This window comes from Oncorhynchus masou, chromosome 4 (assembly GCF_036934945.1).
Source record: "Oncorhynchus masou masou isolate Uvic2021 chromosome 4, UVic_Omas_1.1, whole genome shotgun sequence".
Lineage (NCBI taxonomy): Eukaryota > Metazoa > Chordata > Actinopteri > Salmoniformes > Salmonidae > Oncorhynchus > Oncorhynchus masou.
Genome location: NC_088215.1, coordinates 11,822,914 through 11,846,327, shown reverse-complemented (window position 1 = coordinate 11,846,327; position 23,414 = coordinate 11,822,914). Strand labels below are relative to the sequence as shown.

Sequence of the window (23,414 nt, the reverse complement as noted above, 5' to 3'; positions counted from 1 at the left end):
AACAAGAACATAGGCCAGGCTTCAACAGATATACAGAATAATATGGGAAAAGTAGTAGACATTTCAGAACCTATTTTTACATTCTCACAATTGTATCAATATACAACAGCATGAACATGCACTAATGTTTTACATTGTGACTTTGCCCACTGGGCACCCACTGGTTGAATCAACGTTGTTGCCGCGTCATTTCAATGAAATGACTTTGAACCGACGTGGAATAGACCCATAGGGTGACAACTCAGCGACTACTGATCACAATACAGATGAATCTAGCAATTAATTACATGAATAATGAGTAAATATCATTGTGTGTGATATGTAGTGTTGTATACCTTCAGTTTCATGGGAGGGAATGGCACTAATCTGAACACCTGAGGTCCTCAATGACATACTCTTATCTACGTCTCTACCACTCAACGACACCTGGAGAGGAGGACAGAGACACAGGTCGGAGGTCATAGAGAGAAACTAACAGCTAAACGTCAAATGCAGGTTACATGATCTCTCATCAGGTCAGGCCACTCTCATGGTGCAGTTCAAAACTCTAAACAGTGAAAAAACAGACGTTGCATCAACAGTATCAATCCCAAAAACGACGAAAATAGAGCAACACATTCGTTTATAGCCAGATGCAATGCACTTTTACGTTGATGTATATTGATGAGGTAATGTTAAAAACACGGTTGAACTCCGCTGACCTTTTTGTAGTTGACAGAGACGACGGCACCGCATGCGTCTCCTGTGTTCTTCTTCTGCCTGATGGTTGTGGCTGAGAGTGGGAGGCCAGACGTGATCAGACCGGACGAGTGACATATGCACGTGCACACACCAATGCATGCACACACGTACACACACACACACTTCAAATCAGTTTGAAACAAAACATCAGATGCAGAGAACGTTGATCGGCGTACACAGGCTAAATGTTACCTTTCAAAGTAGTTGGGGACTGTTTGAACTCGGGGAAGTCCAGCTCTAAGTGGGAGAGAAACACGTCCTCCACTGGGTCCTTGGTCAGGTTGGAGAAGCGGATCTAGAACATAGGCAGGAGGATGACAATCGTGGGTCAGTTGGTAGAGCAAGGCGCTTGCAATGCCAAGGAGGTTTGTTTCCCGCTGAGGCCAAACGCACGTAAAATACATTCATGACTGTAAGTCGCGTTGGATAAAAGCATCTGCTGAATGGCATATATTATTGTTATATTATATGACCATTCAGATAATGTGCACTCTGGAATTTGGTGTTTTTTGGTCTATGATTGAGGACTGATAATCATGAACATGCTAGAGCACTAAAGATAAGCTATGCTCAGTCCATCGCCGCAGACTTACTGTCATTATGTCACACAATCAACAACAGACAGTGGTAGAGAGATTCGACAGTGTTTTGGCGATAACTAGACCTGTTTGTGAAGCATATGGCTACGGCTGTGTCACAAATGGCCCCCTAATCCCTATATTGTGCTCTGCTTTTGACCAGGGCCCACAGGGCTCTGACTAGGGTACCATTTCAGATGCATCCTATGTCTCCTCACCTTGACAGAATAGATGGTGAAGTAAACAGGCTGCAGTCCGGTCCGCACGTAGTAGGAAATGACATCAGACAGGAAGGGGTTAGGCTCTGCCTGCTTGCTGCTGTTGGACTGCTGGAGAGAGATGGGATCATGTTAGTATGGAGCCTGGGGTTGACCAAGACAGATAGGGGTAACACATAATATTAGCTTTTTAATACACTGAATGTTCATGTTTAGGAAGGAACTCTATTTCATTCATGTAGAGACACAGGAGAGGAGCACTTCTTTGGTTTATAGTTCATCCACAAGGTGCTCTTTGATCATGGGATGAAATACTATCGAAAAGCCTTTGTGCAAACAAACTTCCAGAAGTAATCAAGGCAGTATCATGGAGTGGAACATTTTTAAAAGCCTTGATTGATTTATGGCTGATGCCTGGCAAGAATTTAAAAAACCACCTACGCATTGTAGAAAAGGCTTTTTCATTCTTCCACTACATGAGTGCATTGATTACTTCCGGAAGTCTGAGTGGTGCACAAAGGCTTTTTCTTTACGATGTAGCATCAACCTGAACCTGTGTCCCTGCTACGTTTCACAATCTTTTACCCCCTGATATTTCCCTGTCTTTCCCTATACTGTGTCAAACAGTTTCTCTTCCCTCTATCCAGCTAAATGCTAAGATGACCCAGAACAGCAAAACTATTTGCATACGGTACTCATAGGTTCCTAGTTTCGGGTAAGAGCCCACAGATGTTTTTTTGTTGCTTCCTGTAAGCAGGCAACTACTGTATAGTACTGTGCAACTCCCTTTTGTTTGCTGATCATTCAAAACACCTAGAAACATGCAAAAGGTCATTTGTTGACTTTTTTATATGGTACAGACCGGTTGCAGAGCATAAACCACATTCAACATAACCACAACTTTATCTACTGTAAATCAGACCTACTGTAGATTAGACTAGTAGTGCGTTTGCTCTTAAAATCCTGAAAGCGACACTTGATTGAGCTTGCCAGGCTAATGAAATAGTCCCGAAAGTGCAAACCCTGTCAATCTAGCATTCCAGGCAGGCTCAATCAAAAGTATCAAAAGAGAACAGAAAATACTATTTGATGCTGTCATTTCAACATAATGTAGAAACAGTAGGTTACTGTACCATTTTGGCAATCTTGGGGATCATGGATCCCAGACTGTTGATGTTGCAGTCATACCATGGATCCACCGTTCCCAAGTAGGAACCCAGGGCACAGGGGTTTTCCCGGGATGGGGAGAGGTTTTCCTGATAGAGAAGTACAACATGGTTTATTAAAGATCCACTACTGTACTAAACTGTTAGTGCTACTCAACCACAGCCAAGTTCAGTGTAAAACCAGAGAACGACATTAAGCCAGTTCAGCTGACGACTGAATCCAAAAATTACACGGTTGATTTTATGTGCATTTTGTATTTACTGTACTTTTCGTGGCATTTGTTGATAAAAAACAAATCTTAAAATACTCTGAATTCCATTCAGTAACAGGATAAGAATACTCCTGGAAGATGTAGTGTAGGTGCAACATAAGACAAAAACAATTGTCTCCAAGTGGCCCCACCCCTCTCCAAAGTGTGCACAGTTCCTACGTAATTTCAATACACTTTTATAACTCAAAGAAGTCTTCAACTATGAGGTGCTTTGTTTTGAGCTCTCCTAGCTGTGCCGTTGAGGAACTAGAACAAGCACACTTGTTGTTGTGTTTGGAACACAGCCCTGCATCCCCACCATCACACAATTGCTGTTGTTTAAGCAATCCAAAAACATACCATTATAAATCACAATCTGGGTCAGGTGGGCATCATTTGAAAGCTTGTTCTATTGCCAACATGACTAGCTAAGTTATAAAATATGATCTTACAGTGTTACGCTTTCACAGGGCAATTCAGAGAACATATCGTAATTTTGTTGCGCATAGAAAGGACTATTCAGGTGCGTGTTCCGCTGCAGATTTTCTTCATAATACACAAACATCCCACTGGGCACAGACGTCATTTCAACGTCTAGTTTTGATTTACATTTGGCTGAGTTGCCAATGTGAACTCAACCAAAAATATCACTGTCATTGGATTTAGGTTCAAAGTTGGGTGGAAAAAAAACACACGTCGATGACTTTTTTCAAATCCAGTCCGTTTCCACGTTGATTCAACATCATCAAATAGATGTCTTGTTGTTGAAATGACATGGAAACAACATCGATTCAACCAGTTTTTGCAAAGTGAGATTCTGTTCAGGACAAACCAGGATATGACGCTGTGCATTGCTTGCTGTTTGGCGTTTTAGGATTCTGTGTAGCATTTCGTGACATCTGCTGATCTAAATAAAAAGAGCTTTATAAATAAATGTGATCGATTGATTGATGTCATTCTTGTAACTGTACATCAAACAGAGTCATCATAAACATCCAAACGTTGTCCGATTAGTGGGAGGGATGTGGGCAACTTCTTGTGGCGTGCGTTGCTCAGAACGGCTGTCAGTCAAAACCCACACAGCGCTGTGGAGCGTTTACAGCGTATTACTGTACAGCCACTGCATTCCAATGCAGGCACTTATCAGTGACCAAATCTGCCATTTCAACCCGCATATCATTCTTTTGACGCGATCATTTCACATACTGTGTGTGGCTGTGTGTGTGTGTGTGTGTGTGTGTGTGTGTGTGTGTGTGTGTGTGTGTGTGTGTGTGTGTGTGTGTGTGTGTGTGTGTGTTCCCAAACTGAAACACTGAAATGAGTCATATCGTTGTCTCTTGACAGGTTGTAAACTGATAGAGAGGAGGTGTTAGTTTGTGGTCTTACTCTGACAGGACAGGTGGGACTGGGATCCTCACAGACAGGGACGTAGTAAAACTGGAAGTTGACTTTCATGGTCAGAAAGAGACGACGCGCTTCCCTTTTCCTGCAGAGTGAAACCAATGATTAACTAACCCTCAAACCATGCTACACAGCACACCAAAATGGGTGTCAAAACCAGTCTTGAGTTAGTTAGGAATAATCCCATTGTATATTTCTGACGCATTAACTATTAATGTGTCATGGATTCCATTCAACTTCCTTCTTCCTGAATAGACCACGTTAATGGACAGTTAGTTTCCGATTCCAATTTTTGGACATTATGAAATAAAACATTTTCTACAGCATAGTATAGGGCCAAACAAATTAGCAGAAATCGATTATATCCAGTATCCATTCTAATATATCCCATATCCATTACAAACTACATGCAGTCTCCCAGACTACATTACCCATGATCCTGGTCCCTCACCTGAGAAAGTAGAAGGCCTTAGCCAGCTTCCCCAGCACCCTGTCGTCCCCCATCACCACGATCCGGGCTGTGAAGTGCCTCTGCTGCTTGGAGAATGAGGGGGTCCCGCTGCACCCCGCCTTCCTATGAAGTGTCCCCCCTCCTCCCCCGGCCACACTCCCGCTCTCCTCCAGAGCCTCCTGCATCAGGGCCATATTGTCCGTGACTGACGGCCTCATCTTGATGCCTCCTCGTCGGGTTAACCTGGCCTCCCCCTCCTCCGAACCACCAGAGGGTTCCACCACTGAAGGCTCAACCCCAGGGGGAAGGTCCCTCTCGATGCCGCTGTCGGTGGACATCACGGAGTGGCGGGGCATGGCGGAGGAGGAAGTGAGGTCGGCGGGGAGGTCGGCGAGGTCAAAGTCGGTCTCCTGGTCCTGGCTGAAGCAGAAGTGTTCCGACGACATGGAGCTGGAGCGCACGCACTTGGCCAGCTCGCGCCCTGGCGGTAGAGGTGACATCAGAGAAATAGGAATTAAATGACATATATACGGTATCTCTTTAACATCAATGTCAATACAGGTCAATGAGAACAGGAAGCAGCGAGACAAGAAAGAGCTATAATATTGGATGTTTGCATCGGGTGAGAACACAGTGTGTTAGAATAACACTCCTCATTATTCACGATTCATTCAGGATTATCCATAACCATGGTAGCATCCACATTAATGTGGAAGTGTTCAGAAACATATTCTATTCTTATTTACAATAAAAGTGACTCCAAAATGTTTACTATTATTTATTTACTATTCATTTCTATTGGGCACAAAATAATCTGAAATACAACCAAAAACGAATTGCAAATGCAATCAAAAAGTTTGTAGAGTAACAAGTTGATGTAGTCAATGCGTACTAGGAATATGGGATCAAATTCTAAACTTTTGACTGCTATATTTATAAGAATCTTGAGGGGTGTCAATCATTTTGACCCCTACCTTTTCGAGAGAAAAAAAGTATACTGTTATTAAACAGAGAAACAGAGTTCATGTAACAGAGTTCTCTCATTGGTGTGTATAAACAACAGATCTCGCCACTCACAGATCTCCTCATCCTCCCTCCACAGGTGGAAGCTCATCTCCGGGTTGGGAAGCGGCATGTCACACAGGCATCCCCCACCACCGGAGGACAATGTGTCTAAACCAGGAAGAGTCCAAACTGTCACAATGACACCAAAAACAACACAACACCCGCTTACTTCCTAGTCCTCCTACACTAAGTATATGGTCTCACAGCTGGCCTGTGTGAGAGACAGTGTAGTGTCCATTTGAAAGATAGTTGTTATGATGAGAAAAATAAATATGTATTAAAAGGGAAATACAGTGTACATCCGTATTAAGGGGGTAGGGGGGGCTCTGACTCGACAGATTTAGACATGGAGGAATTCAGTGTGAAAGATCAGCTGACCAATACAGCGATCTATTAATAACTTTCCCTGAGTCAGTGACTGCTGCACTGTACAGTATGTGTCAGCTTGAAGACACACTAACACAAAAAAAGGACAGGGCTGGCAGTATTTCTCTGAATACGCCCTATGTGAAGAATGTATAACTACTTCAATACACGTACCAGCTGTAATACCTTGAAGTGTCGTCTACATTAACATTACCCCTCCATTTTCACTTGTAAACAGAAACCAAATGCTAGTCCAAAAGAAATGGGAGATAATGTCTGGATGCTTTTTTATATCAGTTGGTTTTGGTTGCAAACAGTCAAAAGATGACCCCTCTATGATGATCCTGTACCTGATGTGTCAGTATGGGTGAGGATCTCTCTGTAGAGTTGTCCCAGTCTCCCCCTCAGCACCACCCCTTCCCCCTTGGTGCCCTCCTCCACACTCTGCTCCAGACTGGCCACCACCTCCTGGAAGTACGGCTCCACGTCCTGGCCAATTTCCTGCCACACACACACGCGCACAAACACAGACAGACAGACAGACAGACAGACAGACAGACAGACAGACAGACAGACAGAGACACACACACACACACACGCGCGCGCACAAACACAGACAGACAGACAGACAGACAGACAGACAGACAGACACACAGAGAGACACAGAGAGAGACACACACACACACACACACACACACACACACACACACACACACACACACACACACACACACACACACACACACACAGTCTATGAATAGAATACAGGTGAAAGGCCATCAGCGTCCAGACAAACACATCTGGAAGTCTGAGTTTGACACATCCTGTTGAGATGAGTGTTATATTAGGACCAGTGTGTGTAAGTGTGTGTTTTAATGGGAATGGTACCAACCTCTGCTAGATCATGGAACTGCACAACTAAACAACACACTATTGAGTCATTATAGATCATTTCTGGTTAAGTGTGTTGCTGAATATGACTGAGATGTATGAGGCACCAGTAGAGACCTTTAGCTTTCTGAGCTTTGCTTGGTGCAAATTGAAACTGCTCAAACCACAAAGTGGTTTGTGCAATACATTGAAATAGAAACTAGTGTCAAACACAAAGTGGTATTGATTTAGATAACTTTGAACAAAACACGGCAACATTTGCGAAATGACACGACAAAACCAAAGTCAAGCTGAGATTAAACATCAAAGTAAATATCAAGACCATAAAACAAGTTTCTTTACCCCTCGAACAGAACCCAAAATGTTTTTCCACTGTGTAAAATGTGGCTAGAATGTACATGTAACAAAAACAATGTGGTAAAAACGAAGTTACTTTTGTTCTCCGAAGTGGGATGGACGGACAAATAAAGAAAGAAACGAAGTTAATGAAGGGTTTTTCCAATAACTTTGACCCTGAAACCCATCATCACATACACATTCAGGAAAGAGCAGACTTTAATAGAAAAAGACACGTCATAGTGAAACTCAATGATAACACAACCACAGCGCAACCACACTGACCTTCAGTGCCTGTGCCAGTTTAGGACCGTGGCACAGCTCCCCTCCGAGAGCAGCCTGGATGGAGTGTTGGACCACGCTCCGCATGTGGTCAAGGGGATTCAGATACCCCCCTGACCCCGAGACCTCGATGTCCCCTCTCAGCGCCTCACCGTGGGGGCCGGAGAAGACCGCCGGATCGGCGAACACAAACACCCTAGGAGACCGCAGGAGAGATTGAGTTATTGCCTTTGGTTATCCTTGATTAACCAGTACCCTAATTGTTTGGTCGGGCAGTTCACACGCAACCTGCTGTTATTACAAGCTACTTTATCTACAAACAGCATGTCATTCTATACCGCGAGGAAAAATGCCTTCTACACTGTGTCACCATGTTGCATACAACTGCAAGTTAGGTTGATCTCTCACCTCTCCTGAAAGGGATGGTAGTCATTCTTCAGGCTCTGCTCTGCGACCACCATCCTCTGATACAGCACTCCTGTGGGCCAGAAAGATTTACTATCCAAGTAAAACACGTGACATTCTCGTACTACGGCCCTCGAATGCGTTGAAACAAAAACCATCCCTCTTCATTATAAAGTGTGTTACAGTAAAACGATGATCACCTTTCGAAGACAGTAAAGTCTACCAATAAAGTCTTGTCTAGCACGTAATAGAATAACACATAACTCGATAGGTTGGTCGAAGGATGTACGTTGGTTTCTGTACCTGGTGCGTAGCGCTCTGTCTTCATGCGTCTGGTGTAGCTGAGGCCTACAGTACAGTAGGGCTGGGGGAGGGTAAGCAGCCTCTTACAGAAGTCATATACCCGCTTGTACAGGTCGTCAGGAAGGTAGGCTGACTGGAACGTACACAGATATACACACAGTTAGCACTGTCAGTCAGTCACAGCTGTCCTCGGACTTACCTGAACCACCAAACACAATTGGTATGGTACATACACACAACCCTCAAATACAGTATAGTACCATTTCCCTCCATAAATACCTGCACAAACTTCCCAAAACGTCAATATACAACATATACTGTTTTAAATTGCTAGCAATCATTAATGGTTTGTAATATTCTATTCTTTTCCATCCCATTTTATTCTATTCTACTATAAAGAGCCTATGGCTCTGGTAACAACAAGAACTGTCTCTTTAAGAAAACACTAACCGATAAAGAAGAGATAAAGGTCTACGACAGTACAGAGTCCTGACCTCGCCTGACAAGGAAGTGTAGGAGACGATTAACAGGAAATAAGATTGCATCGAATCGGAGGAGATCATCAAAACAGTGATGGGAAATGATCCAATCCCCCAAATGAAAGCTTCTCCCCAGCCAACCCTGAGACAGGTCTGTAAAGATGCTGTTGTCATGTCTGACAGGTGTTTCCTTGTGTATTGTAAGCTCCGGGAACCTACCTGGATGACAGCATAGATGAGTGTGTGGAGCAGGGGGATGATGTGTGTCCGACAGTCTACCCTCTCAGCCTGCAGACAAGAGACAAGCACACAAACTATTGTGTTAGTCAGTTACTCACTAATACAAAGTTTGTCTGTAGAAGATAGCTTGTCTGTTACCACCAGGGGCGGACTGGGACCAGAAATCGGCCCTGGCATTTCTAACACATTGGACAATTATTTTCCTTGAAGTCTCCACACCGGCCAATTAATAGCAAGTTAATTATAATGTTGTGTAAAAACAACAACAAGTTTGACAGACCCACTGGGCTAAAAATAAACCATTCCATCTCATGTTTGCCCGAAATGCCAGATGGCCAATCCGCCCATTTCCCACTAGACATAACATTCCTTGACAGTCTCAGTGTTCTTTTCAAATGTATTTGGGTAGCAATCGTTGATTGTCTTATCTCTTGACACGACAGTGTAAACTAATAATGAATGGCCCAGAGACTTATATTTCTCCATATAAGGCCCCGGAATGGCCTAACGGAGCACATTGATGACATACCCTTTCCAGCTCCTTGACGACGACTCTCACCAGAATGAGACTGTTGGCAGGATTGTTCCGAACCTTCTTGTGCAGCGTCCATCTTAGCATCCCTTCGAATAGAAACACACACTCAGCACTTGCAAACATTTCCACAGATGGCAATAAACAGCACTCACACTCTCTGTTGTTTCCATACACAAAGCGCTACACAAATAGCTGATGTGACTCAGTGCCAATGCTTTGTTCCATTGCACAACGAACCCAAACTGTGGATAAAACTAATAGCTGACTCAGTGCAATTTTCCGATTATTGTCAGGCAGCGGTTATGTGTCATTCTCATGTGGTTTGTGCAGATTAATATGGAACATTAAAGAGGATCAACTCCTTCCGGACGGTGGAGCAGAGTGGCAAGTCAGGGACCTTCATTCCATTTTAAACCTAGATGCTTTGTATGTAAGCCATAGGCGGCTGGTGGCATTTTATTTGGGGAGGACAGGCTCAAAGTAATGGCTGTAATTGAATAAATGGAACGGTATCAACCACATCGTTTCCATGTGCTTGAAACCATTCCATTCACTTCCTTCCAGCCATTATTATGAGCAGCCCTCCCCTCACCAGCCTCCTGTGATATAAGGTACCCATATGTATCGTTATTGAGCTTTGGGTCAGTAATGTGGGGGTTACTTGATGAAACTTGCTATGCATCTAGCTAGCACTAATAGTTGAAGCTAGCCTGTTAGCTTCAACTGACCAAACCAGGCTGGAAATGTGCAACAAAAGCAGCCTGACCTGAAATGGAGCCAAGCTCACTGGAAAGCAAGCCAGTTCACTACCTCTCAGCTCTGCTCAACTCAACAGTGTGTAAACCCCATAAAGAGTCTAGTGGAAACTACTGATGGGTTTACCTTTATTGGGCACAGAGGAGGGGTGTTGGCTCTCCAGCTCCCTGAGCACGGCCTGGACACTGCGGTAGATGTCCGACTCTGAGGCCAAGGGGGCGCAGCTGCCTGGAGAGTCAGGGGTCAGAGGTTAAGAGTCAATATTAATAAAAGTCGTAGAGGAAATGTTCCATTTTGGATCAAATGTACATGCATTCCACTCTTCAAATGACACCCTATTCACCATATATTACCTATAGGCTCCATGCTGCTCGGGGGGCTGTTCGAGCTATCTCAGGCTGCCTTGTTGGTCATGTCTCACATGCATGGCGGGGCCACGGCCTGGTGTCTATAGGGAAGGGACAGGGAGAAAGTCTAAGCTGTTAGCGGTACCCACCGGAGGCATGACAGGGGCTGTTATTCTTTATTTAACCAGGAAGAAGGCTATAGGCTTAAATGATGTACTGGATATTTCTTGTGGCACAGAGGTGTTAGGACTTGTGAGTCCCCAAGAGTAGAGCCAGTGAATTGACCACGAAACACACACACACACACACACACACACACACACACACACACACACACACACACACACACACACACAACACCGAGCTATAAGATTGGACATAATGACTTTCAGCAGCAGGTGCCGCGGTCACAGTCACACTACTGTTCCAATAGAACAAGCCTGATAGTTCTCATTGCCTCATAAACAACCTCTTTCTCTGCTTCTCTTTCTCACAGTCTAGTTTATCGCAGCGCGAATAGAATTATACCCGTTCCAAAGTGTTTTTTTTTTTTGGCTTTAGTTAGAGATCAGTCATCTACCCACCAGTTTCTCACCATCCCCCATAACAAAGACTAAAATGACTGGGGATGTACGGAGGTCTATGGGACAGCTTCGACACGTCAAGTATAAAACGACCAGCCATGTCAAAATGAAAGTTCCCAACAGTGAGAGACGATGACTTCTTGATATTCAGATCTGTGATGAGTTCACTTACAGTATAAAGTTGAAGTTGGAACATTAGCCAAATACATTTAAACTCAGTTTTTCACAATTCCTGACATTTAATCCTAGTAAAACAATTCCCCGTCTTAGGTCAGTTAGGATCACCACTTCATTTTAAGAATGTAAAATGTCAGAATAACAATAGAGAGAATGATTTATTTCAGCTTTTATTTCTTTCATCACATTCCCATTGAGTCAGAAATGTACATACACTCAATTAGTATTTGGTAGCATTGCCTTTAAATTGATTAACTTGGGTCAAACGTTTTGGGGTAGCCTTCCACAAGCTTCCCACAATAAGTTGTAATGGCCACTCCCAAAACCTTGACTTTGTTGTCCTTCAGCCATTTTGCCACAACTTTGGGAGCATGCTTGGGGTCAGCTTTAACTTCCTGGCTGATGTCTTGAGATGTTGCTTCAATATATCCACATAATTTTCCTTCCTCATGCCATCTATTTTGTGAAGTGCACCAGTCCCTCCTGCAGCAAAGCACCCCCACAACATGATGCTGCCACACCCGTGCTTCACGGTTGGGATGGTGTTCTTTGGCTTGCAAGCCTCCCCCTTTTTCCTCCTAACATAACGATGGTCATTATGGCCAAACAGTTCTATTTTTGTTTCATCAGACCAGAGGACATTTCTCCAACAAATACGATCTTTGTCCCCATGTGCAGTTGCAAACCGTAGTCTGACTTTTTTATGGCGGTTTTGGAGCAGTGGCTTCTTCCTTGCTGAGCGGCCTTTCAGGTTATGTCGATATAGGACTCGTTTTACTGTGGATATAGATACTTTTGTACCTGCTTCCTCCAGCATCTTCACAAGGTCCTTTGCTGCTGTTCTGGGATTGATATGCACTTTTCGCACCAAAGTACATTCATCTCTAGGAGACAGAGCGCATCTCCTTCCTGAGCGGTATGACGACTGCGTGGTCCCAAGGTGTTTATACTTGCGTACTATTGTTTGTACAGATTAACGTGGGACCTTCAGGCATTTGGAAATTGCTCCCAAGGATGAACCAGACCTGTGGAGGTCTACACATGTTTTTCTGAGGTCTTGGCTGATTTCTTTTGAGTTTCCCATGATGTCAAGCATAAGGCACTACGTTTAAAGGTAGGCCTTGAAATACATCCACAGGTACACCTCCAATTGACTCAAATGATGTCAATTAGCCTATCAGCAGCTACTAAAGCCATGATATCATTTTCTGGAATTTTCCAAGCTTTTTAAAGGCACAGTCAACTTAGTGTATGTAAACTTCTGACCCACTGGAATTGTGAATTATACGTGAAATAATCTGTCTGTAAACAGGTGTAGTAGACCTCACCGTGAAATGATGAATACCCCAGGTGTAGTAGACCTCACCGTGAAATGATGAATACCCCAGGTGTAGTAGACCTTACCGTGAAATGATGAATATAACAGGTGTAGTAGACCTTACCGTGAAATGATGAATACAACAGGTGTAGTAGACCTCACCGTGAAATGATGAATACAACAGGTGTAGTAGACCTTACCGTGAAATGATGAATACCCCAGGTGTAGTAGACCTCACCATGAAATGATGAATACAACAGGTGTAGTAGACCTTACCGTGAAATGATGAATACAGCAGGTGTAGTAGACCTTACTGTGAAATGATGAATACAACAGGTGTAGTAGACCTCACCGTGAAATGATGAATACAACAGGTGTAGTAGACCTCACCGTGAAATGATGAATACAACAGGTGTAGTAGACCTCACCGTGAAATGATGTATACAACAGGTGTAGTAGACCTCACCGTGAAATGATGAATACAACAGGTGTGGTAGACCTCACCGTGAAATGATGAATACAACAGGTGTAGTAGACCTCACCGTGAAATGATGAATACAACAGGTGTAGTAGACCTCACCGTGAAATGATGAATACAACAGGTGTAGTAGACCTTACCGTGAAATGATGAATACAACAGGTGTAGTAGACCTCACCGTGAAATGATGAATACAACAGGTGTAGTAGACCTCACCGTGAAATGATGAATACAACAGGTGTAGTAGACCTCACCATGAAATGATGAATACAACAGGTGTAATAGACCTCACCATGAAATGATGAATACAACAGGTGTAGTAGACCTCACCGTGAAATGATGAATACAACAGGTGTAGTAGACCTTACCATGAAATGATGAATACAACAGGTGTAGTAGACCTTACCGTGAAACACTTACTTACAGGCCCTTAACCAACAGTGCAGTTCAAGAAATAGAGTTAAGAAAATATTTACAAAATAACTAAAGTAAAAAATAAAATAAAAAGTAAAGTAAAAAATAGAACAACAACAACGAGGCTATATACAGGGGGTTACTGGTACCGAGTCAATGTGCGGGTTAATGGGGGTAGACGAACAGTGAACTAGTGAAACTGCTGTGGCGTTCTAAACATTACTGAGCATAAAAAGGTGTATTACTGTAGAGATAGAGGATATGGGAGTAAAAGAAATTACAAGTATATTTCCATTTGAATTAAATTGCCAAATAGAATATACTGCATTGTTTCTGCAACAACTATACCAACAACTTGACTTTCACGACATGCCTCAGCTAACAGCATACTAAGATGTTTAAAAAAAAGTGAAACATTCTCAGCATAAATAACTGTATCACTTCCTCAGTTTTGAATAACCTGACCCAAAATATCACAGCTGAATTGAATTGTCACCTTACTAGTCTATAAAGTGGACCCAAATGTTCTGTTGAGACATTTCCGATCCAGTCGAAACATGGAAAGAAATCTGACAAACCATGTAACGGTTCCCTAAGCCAGAGGCAGAGTGCATGCCAAAATGCCTCTCTCTCTCTCCGTGTTAGTTCTCATACCGAATGTTCACAATTAGTTTGCTGCTTCCAGTTCTATCCCAGACACATCCACCATCCAGTACCTACCGACCAAAGCACCCGAAATAGGTGAACCGCCAAAAACAAATCCCCCTACCTTTTCCCTCCTAGCAAGGTTCCTCTTTTCAGCGATACACAAAAGGTCCCCTTAATTTCCGTCACACTGGCCCAGTGTTCAACGTGCTGCTGCAGGGTCTGACAGAGAGAACAGTGAAGTGGAGTGAACTTCCTCTAACTGGGAGGTGGTGACGAGGTGGTGGGGGTGGTGACAGAGAGAGTAGCAGTGTTCTGAGAGAGGGGGAGAGAGAAAGAAGTAGCAGTGTTCTGAGAGAGGGGGAGAGAGAGGTAGAGGGGGAGGAGGAAAGTGAGGTGGAGGTAACAGGGGGCAAGGTGTCTCTCTGTCTCTGTCTCTGTCTCTCTCTCTCTCTCTCTCTCTCTCCTCTCTCCTCTCTCCTCTCTCTCTCTCTCACGATGTTTGTCTTTCTGTTTTCTTGTATCTTTTTCTCAACTTTTCCCCCTCTCTTTCTCCCTCTCCCTCAGGCTGCCCAGAGGTTGTTCCTGAGGCTACAGTAGAAAAATGGAGGTAAAGTTGGAGGGGATTTAACCTTGATCCCTGCAATAAAGCACGGCGCAGGGAATGACAGCAACAAGGACAACAGCGCTGCCTCAGCAACTCAGCAACTGCCTGGGTGACCACACGTTTCCTGTTCCTGATGCACCCCTCACTCTCTCTCTTCCTCTCTCGCTCTCTCTCTCTCTCACTCTCTTCTCTCTCTTTCTACACGCTGTCCTTCACTCCCTCGCCTTTCTCTCCATCCTCCCTCACTCTCTGTCCCCCTCACTCTCTCTCTTCCTCTCTCGCTCTCTCTCTCTCTCACTCTCTTCTCTCTCTTTCTACACGCTGTCCTTCACTCCCTCGCCTTTCTCTCCATCCTCCCTCACTCTCTGTCCCCCTCACTCTCTCTCTTCCTCTCTCGCTCTCTCTCTCTCTTTCTACACGCTGTCCTTCACTCCCTCGCCTTTCTCTCCATCCTCCCTCACTCTCTGTCCCCCTCACTCTCTCTCTTCCTCTCTCGCTCTCTCTCTCTCTCTCTCTCTCTCTTCTTCACGCTGTCCTTCACTCCCTCGCCTTTCTCTCCATCCTCCCTCACTCTCTGTCCCCCTCACTCTCTCTCTTCCTCTCTCGCTCTCTCTCTCTCACTCTCTTCTCTCTCTTTCTACACGCTGTCCTTCACTCCCTCGCCTTTCTCTCCATCCTCCCTCACTCTCTGTCCCCCTCACTCTCTCTCTTCCTCTCTCGCTCTCTCTCTCTCACTCTCTTCTCTCTCTTTCTACACGCTGTCCTTCACTCCCTCGCCTTTCTCTCCATCCTCCCTCGCTCTCTGTCCCCCTCACTCTCTCTTCCTCTCTCGCTCTCTCTCTCTCACTCTTTTCTCTCTCTTTCTACACGCTGTCCTTCACTCCCTCGCCTTTCTCTCCATCCTCCCTCACTCTTGGTCCCCCTCACTCTCTCTCTTCCTCTCTCGCTCTCTCTCTCTCACTCTCTTCTCTCTCTTTCTACACGCTGTCCTTCACTCCCTCGCCTTTCTCTCCATCCTCCCTCACTCTTGGTCCCCCTGTCTCTCTCTCTCTTCCTCTCTCGCTCTCTCTCTCTCACTCTCTTCTCTCTCTTTCTACACGCTGTCCTTCACTCCCACGCCTTTCTCTCCATCCTCCCTCGCTCTCTTTCCCCCTCACTCTCTCTCTTCCTCTCTCGCTCTCTCTCTCTCACTCTCTTCTCTCTCTTTCTACACGCTGTCCTTCACTCCCTCGCCTTTCTCTCCATCCTCCCTCACTCTCTGTCCCCCTCACTCTCTCTCTTCCTCTCTCGCTCTCTCTCTCTCACTCTCTTCTCTCGCTTTCTACACGCTGTCCTTCACTCCCACGCCTTTCTCTCCATCCTCCCTCGCTCTCTGTCCCCCTCTCTCTCTCTTCCTCTCTCGCTCTCTCTCTCTCACTCTCTTCTCTCTCTTTCTACACGCTGTCCTTCACTCCCACGCCTTTCTCTCCATCCTCCCTCGCTCTCTGTCCCCCTCACTCTCTCTCTTCCTTTCTCGCTCTCTCTCTCACTCTCTTCTCTCTCTTTCTACACGCTGTCCTTCACTCCCTCGCCTTTCTCTCCATCCTCCCTCACTCTCTGTCCCCCTCACTCTCTCTCTTCAACACCCGTCTCTCACAGACACACTAACATATTGTTTTTTTTTAACACCTTACGTGCGGAGGGAGGACAGGACCTGAGACATTTCCTCTCTGGGTGAATGCGTAGGGTTGCAGCACACTCAACATGCTATATTTAGGTTGGAGTGTGTGTGTGTGTGTGTGTGTGTGTGTGTGTGTGTGTGTGTGTGTGTGTGTGTGTGTGTGTGTGTGTGTGTGTGTGTGTGTGTGTGTGTGTGTGTGTGTGTATGAATATGTGTGAGTGTGTGTGTGTGTGTGTATGAATATGTGTGTGCCCCAGAGGTTTCATTCATGCATTGCCTAAAAATAGCCGGTCAATTCAAAAATGTCAGTTTCTGCACTAAGTATTCATGTCCTTGCAAGCTGGGAGAGGAAAGTGTACGTGTCGCAACAATGAGTAGTGATCTGCAGAATATTCTAGGTCTGTATATCGTCTAGATTTGATATGGGTGTTGCAAGTGGCACACAACTAGAGCTCTGCCTGTGGATGAGATTTGGAGCTTTTGATAAGAGTCGCCAAAACCAATGGTAAAAGCTTGTACTTCAAGAAAGAAGTACAAGACTGAAGTCCAAGTTTGCAGAGGGGAGTGCTCTACCACCCCAAAACCCCAGGCCTCAAGTGGACATGAACACAAACAATGTGCTACAATACAATCAAACAGACCCTTATCAGACTGTATAATTGTACATGGTACATGGCTAAAAACAGATGGGATCCTCAAGGAGGAAAATAAATATTTGTATGCGGTAATTCACTCTTTAAGGGCACTGCACTCACAATGACTTATCATAACAAAGACTAAAGTAAAGCAAGTTGTATAAATCTGATAGGCACTGCAGGAGTGGAGTCACTCAGGGCTCAGTAATCCGACCCATCCAGTTTGATAATCTCTCTGCCTGGTTACAACCCTTTCCCGTTACTTCAGTCACACCTGTGTTTACCCAGATAACCACGGCCCTTTCACACGATCACATACCTACATACACCCTACAGTATATGCAGGGTTACTCAGGTGATTAAGGTTTCATACAGACGCACTCATGCATGCATCATAGCCAGGTTCTATAGCCAGTCTCCCTCTTTTCCTTTAGAGAAAATGGCCTGAGAGACTACCGTCCAAACGATACTGCATGACCCATAATACCGGTGCTTTTCACATGGCGTATCGCTGGCCGTTCTAAAACAAGGCTACTTGCGGAGCAGACCGTTAACCATTTGTTTAGGCTACACCGTGTCATGTTACCTCATTAGCTAGCTAGAGCTAATGCATTCAGCAGGATGCAACATTTTTGGAACATTCAGATAGAAATATGCTATGCTAGAATTTCTATGACTAAGACTTAAGACTATATAAATAAAAAAGAGTGGCAAAATGAACACGGGTACAGTAGTAAATATCTAAGGATGAGCTTCGAGAATACAGTATGTACTATGTATACTACACTATGTATACACAGTGAGTAGACAACAGTATATAAACAGCATTTGAAGTGACCAGTGTTCAATGTCTCTCTGTTCAATGTCTCTCTATTCATGCACCTTGGTTGGGCTGCAAGGTAGCGATGGAAGGTGTCAAATATGTTCTGCTTTGACTATGTTGGTTGGTTACATTCCCAATCAGGCAGTGGCAGTTCCCAGTAAGGGAATGAACAGGGTTGGCTGGTATGCTCCTGCGGACGACAACAAGGACACAGACATACCACAGCCTGGCAGTGTAAAGTAAACTAACTTCTTCCAGCCCCTGGAAGAAGAGAGAGTATAGTAATTGGTGGGGGTGGGGGATGAGGTGTGTGTGTGTGTGTGTGTGTGTGTGTGTGTGTGTGTGTGTGTGTGTGTGTGTGTGTGTGTGTGTGTGTGTGTGTGTGTGTGTGTGTGTGTGTGTGTGTGTGTGTGTGTGTGTGTGTGTGTGTGTGTGTGTGTGTGGCTTGAGGCTTGAAATCCCAACGTTAGGACGGTGAGCAGCAAAACAATATATATACACTGTAGGCTCACATGTACCTGTACACAAAACCTAGGGAGATACCTTGAGAACTAGTCTCGTGTAGAGTCGATATTATGTCACAGTTGAAAAACCCAGACAAGCACAGTGTCAAAATAGTCCGGTAGAACATCCCTTTCATGACATAAGCAAAGACATTTCCCAGCTAAAGTAACTCTTAAATTGTGTTGCTACAGTATGTTGTTGAGCAATGCCTCACGTCATAAGCAAGTTGACGTTTATTGTCAAGAGTTCTGTTCTGGAGGCAGAACTGAGTGATTTCCCCTTTGACAGGCCAGCTGCAAAGTCAAACTTCGATATATGCTACAAATGAATGAGAAAAAAATAGCTTTAAGGCTAAGGTTAGGGTTAGCAGTGTGGTTAAGTTTAAAAACAGATTTTATGACTTTGTGGCTGTGCCAGCTAGTGACCACTCTCCAGAGCTGCCTCCAGAACAAGATTTATGACGAAAAACGCTAAAACCGCATGTCACAAACTAACACTACAAAGTTTTTTTTTGTTGTTGTTGGAAACCAGTCCAATAACAAATGGTGCAAATGTTGTTCATCGATCATTTCCATAAAAACAAGGCACCATGTACAGAAAAAAACATCTAAAAGTGACACCATTGAAAACCAACAGTATTTCTCTCCATCAAACTAAGCAGTAAACCTACATCCAACCCCTCTCACCCAAAACACCTTACTTAAGCATAACCCATACAAGATAAACTGGTCAATGATTCTCCTCCACCAGCGGCAGAAGTGCCTGTAAGAAAATAAACATAGGCTATGTCCTAAAAGTAGTGCATTCTACATACAGGGAATAGGGTGCCATTTCAGATGCACCCTCTATGCTGCTGGTGTGAGGGGGAATATCAATCAAGGATATTTCCTGCATTCGCAGCAGGAACAATGTGAGGAAGTGTTTGAAGACCACTGGACTCTCGCAACCCTCTGGCCCTCTACCATAAGTTCCCCCATCACATTTGCGTCAGACCCACGCATGAGCATGCACACACACATTCAGGAGGCAGGCACACGCACACACACACACACACACACACACACACACACACACACACACACACACACACACACACACACACACACACACACACAATTCTGACTGGACACAACGGGGCTAAGGGGAAGATTTATACCCCATGTGCTAAAACCATCACGCTGGATGGAGGAAGACCAGAGGAAGAGGGTGGGTAAGAGGGGGTCCCCAGGGGGGTCTGTTGGTGTGAATTGGGTCAGCCTCTGTACAGAGGGTCATCTGAGGATGTCGCTCCTGGGGTGGTTGTTGTTTGGGCACCAGCACTCAGTGGCCAACTGTCTTGTACAGTACTGTACACACACATGCATGCACAAATATGCACATGTACGCATGTTCACACAAGCACGCACAAAAAACACTGTAAACCTAACCAAAATATATATGACACTTTATAGCCATGGCAACTATTCAACTTTCACCAAGACCTACAGTACAGAACGTTTGATCCTGGTTTATCACGACTATGCTTTTTACAACCATTTACAACACATACTGTTCGAGGTTTTGAAATTATATCATTTGCACGATATCAAAAGTGTATGGCCTCCCTCTTATCAAAGTGATAAGAATGTTGCACTTAACAGTTTCCCATTAATTCCTTAAAGGGAAATATAATGCTTATCAAGCAAAAATCCAGGTTTGAAAACAAGGTTGTTACCATAGCTACAGTGTTGTACATTGCCTAAGCATAAATTGCATTTTTCCATTGAATGTCTAAGGAATGGTTTTGTAGATTCTAGTAGGGCTGGTTTTGACATACAATGCTGCTGTACGTGGTCATTATAAGCCATGTTATAATGACCACGTAAACATTTATCGAGGGAGGTTGTTTGGTGTATTGCAACCTACCCGTCACTGGGGCAGGATGTACGCAGGGCGTCAGGCGAGACGTGGTCGCAACACACACACACAGACACACACACACACACACACTTGGCAGGGAGCATGTCGAGCCATTGTGGAGACAACCTCCCAGGAGGCTTTGCACACGACGATGCCAAAAGTGTGGCCTTTGTTTTTATATTCTTCTTTAGGAAAACAGACGGGTGGTGTGTTGTTGAAATAAAACTGAAGTGCGTCTGAGCTGAAGTGTGTCTGTGGTTTGCCTCAATGTGCTCATAGTGTCAGGCTTAGACCGTGAGTAAGGTAGCATTTCAATTTACAATTCTTCAGTTAAACAAGGAGGCAATATCTTCATTTCTCATGCCAGACTCTTAGCCTGGGTGCCAGTGTGTTACTGCTCTCCATAAGGAAACCAGGCACAGTGGAAGAGACTGGCACCAAGGCTACCATATTCCCAAGAGGGCCACTCTTGATTCATGTCAACATAGGCATGCCGTAAGCCTAGAGTGTTTGGATCCAGTGACTCCTGGGTTGCTACTTTATAACCCCATTGAGACAGAGGGCTTTACCTATAATTACATTGCCTAAGCTCTCCTCAGCTATGTACACTACCAGCATCCCATACAGAAGACCCAAGCCAATAGGTAATGTCATTGAGGGTCCATACTCAGGGGTGGCCAGGGTTTATGGGCACTCCCATAACAAATCAGAGCACCGCTATAAAGCACTTAACATATACACTTGGGAACCCACATAATTTCACAAAATATGAGCATTGATCCAGCAATTAACACTTTACCCATACATTAAAGCTGCAATATGTAACCTTTTGGGTCGACCTAACAAAACAAACATAGAAATGTGAGTTATAGATCTGTCATTCACATTGAAAGCAAGTCCAAGAAGCGGTAGATTTGTTCTGCGTGCACTATTTCTATACCCCCTGTTCTTAAGTTTCATTTTTGCTCTTTTCCTTTAGGTTTTGTACACCAGCTTGGATATGGAAAATATATTTCACAGTGGTTTAGATGGTACAATGATTCACTACAATATACTTGCTTGTTTTGTCACATAAACTGAAATTAGGGGAAAAATTCAATTTAATCCATGTTGGTGCATCCCACCCTTAGAATTTTAGCAACCAAGAAATGGCAGAGCGATTCCTGTATAGTGCATATTTAAGTTGCTCTTAGTAACACAGTAATTAAATAGTTGGAAATGGGCACCAACACCCGATGAGTAATTCGAACCCTGCCCAAACAACATCACCAACAACCAATCACGCATCTAGCCTGGTCCCAGATCTGTTTCTGCTGTCTTTTTGACAGTTGACCATACGAGTTGGCGAGACAGCATAAAAAGATCTGGGACCAGACCACCACTCATCCCAAAGCTACCCAGAATGACCAGGAAACCTGAATCTAAAACAAGGACCCTGGACAGCTGTGCTTTAGACTCACCAATACAAAACACACATCGCCCACAGAGCCAGAGCTTCAAACAGGCATTGTGTTATAAAACTGTTATCATTATCTCAGGAGATAAAAAAACAACTGTTGTTGTGCTTTGTGTATTCCAGTTGGGGCGTAGTGTGTTTGAAAAGGCATGATGGCAAGGAGCTTTTTTATAAAGACTAAAAATAGAACAACCTCTTCCCATGTCTACTGTGTTGATCTGGTTAGGTTACAGTGGGGGAGAATCTGAACACTCAGTTACCTTATCTAAGTGTAGTACCACACAGATAAAGAATGAACCCGATTCTCATTCACTGGAAAACTTAAACAGCAAAGGTAAAAGATTGGAACCAAACAAAATATGCAGTAATCTTGTAATGAGATAGGACGCTCTTGAAAAAAAGAGATTTCAAATCTCAAAGAGCCCTTCCTGGTTAAATACAGGTTACAGAAAAATATCAGAAAAAGAGTTTAACAGTGTAACATTATTAGATTGTATTTAGGTTACAAAACTGTGCAACTTGAACATAAAACGTGAATCATGCAATGGTCCAAGCGCAATTATCTTACTGTAAAACCATTCAAAATTAACAAAACAAAAACGCCATACATTTAATAAGAGAGCTTATTTCTGTTGATAAAAATCACTATTTACCTGCTGTTCGGTTCAGCAAAGAAATCCATAAACTTTCTATGAGGGTGATTGAACTCTGCTCGGGAAGTACAACTTCACACGTTGCTACAGTTGCAGCTGTGACAGCAGCACGCGGGGCAGTACAGTATGACCACGCCCACCGAGGATTTATTCAACCAATACGATGTCTCAAATGTTTCCCTGGCGATCTAGATTGGCCAAATCCTATCAAATAGGCCTACAACATATACTTTACTTGTATGTCGTGCTAGTTGATGTTTCTCATCTTCGAATCGATTTTTAACACAGTTGATATTCTGTTTAAGTCAACCTACTGTTACTTACTTTATGTTCAAAGACACACAGAGAAACACGTTTTTTTTTAATGTAGCCTCTCATTTTTATCTTCTTTCATCATTATTTATTTCTTGTAGGATTTCTCATATAGTACAAACAATTTATAGAACATTGATAAGAAAAAATAAAGACTAACATAAAAATTGGTACCTTGTTATGTTGTTCCATGTAAAGTACCTTTCATTTCTGTTTATTTTACATCTGTTTATTGAAGTTAGCTATATAGCAATATACACTGAATGTACAAAACATTAGAAATACCTGCTTTTTCCATGACATACTGTAGACTGCACTGTTGGTTAAGGGCTTGTAAGTAAGCATTTCACGGTAAGGTCTACACTTGCTGCATTCAGCGCATGTGACAAATAAAGTTTGATTTGAATCCAGGTGAAAGCTATGATCAGTTATTGATGT

The 23,414-nt window shown here is 43.8% G+C and overlaps 1 protein-coding gene across 2 annotated transcripts in view; it reads right to left on the bottom strand.

The window, feature by feature from the left end:
• LOC135523968 (phosphoinositide 3-kinase regulatory subunit 6-like) overlaps window positions 1–14,696 on the bottom strand; it is a 17,313-nt gene extending 2,617 nt beyond the window's left edge. The window contains exons 1-17 of one of the 2 annotated variants that reach the window (XM_064951027.1): window positions 14,552–14,696; window positions 10,818–10,912; window positions 10,591–10,692; window positions 9,703–9,794; window positions 9,153–9,221; window positions 8,455–8,587; window positions 8,155–8,224; window positions 7,750–7,942; window positions 6,588–6,738; window positions 5,884–5,979; window positions 4,807–5,287; window positions 4,341–4,440; window positions 2,671–2,793; window positions 1,538–1,648; window positions 934–1,036; window positions 702–772; window positions 336–426 (exon numbers count right to left, since the gene is read on the bottom strand). In XM_064951027.1, coding sequence (XP_064807099.1) covers window positions 336–426; window positions 702–772; window positions 934–1,036; window positions 1,538–1,648; window positions 2,671–2,793; window positions 4,341–4,440; window positions 4,807–5,287; window positions 5,884–5,979; window positions 6,588–6,738; window positions 7,750–7,942; window positions 8,155–8,224; window positions 8,455–8,587; window positions 9,153–9,221; window positions 9,703–9,794; window positions 10,591–10,692; window positions 10,818–10,830 — 1,999 coding nt within the window. In that variant the 5' untranslated portion in view covers window positions 10,831–10,912; window positions 14,552–14,696. Of the gene's footprint in view, window positions 1–335; window positions 427–701; window positions 773–933; window positions 1,037–1,537; window positions 1,649–2,670; window positions 2,794–4,340; window positions 4,441–4,806; window positions 5,288–5,883; window positions 5,980–6,587; window positions 6,739–7,749; window positions 7,943–8,154; window positions 8,225–8,454; window positions 8,588–9,152; window positions 9,222–9,702; window positions 9,795–10,590; window positions 10,693–10,817; window positions 10,913–14,502; window positions 14,524–14,551 lie in introns of those variants that run through there. The other variant, XM_064951033.1, reaches the window with a different exon arrangement.
• Between the last annotated feature and the right edge of the window lie 8,718 nt (window positions 14,697–23,414).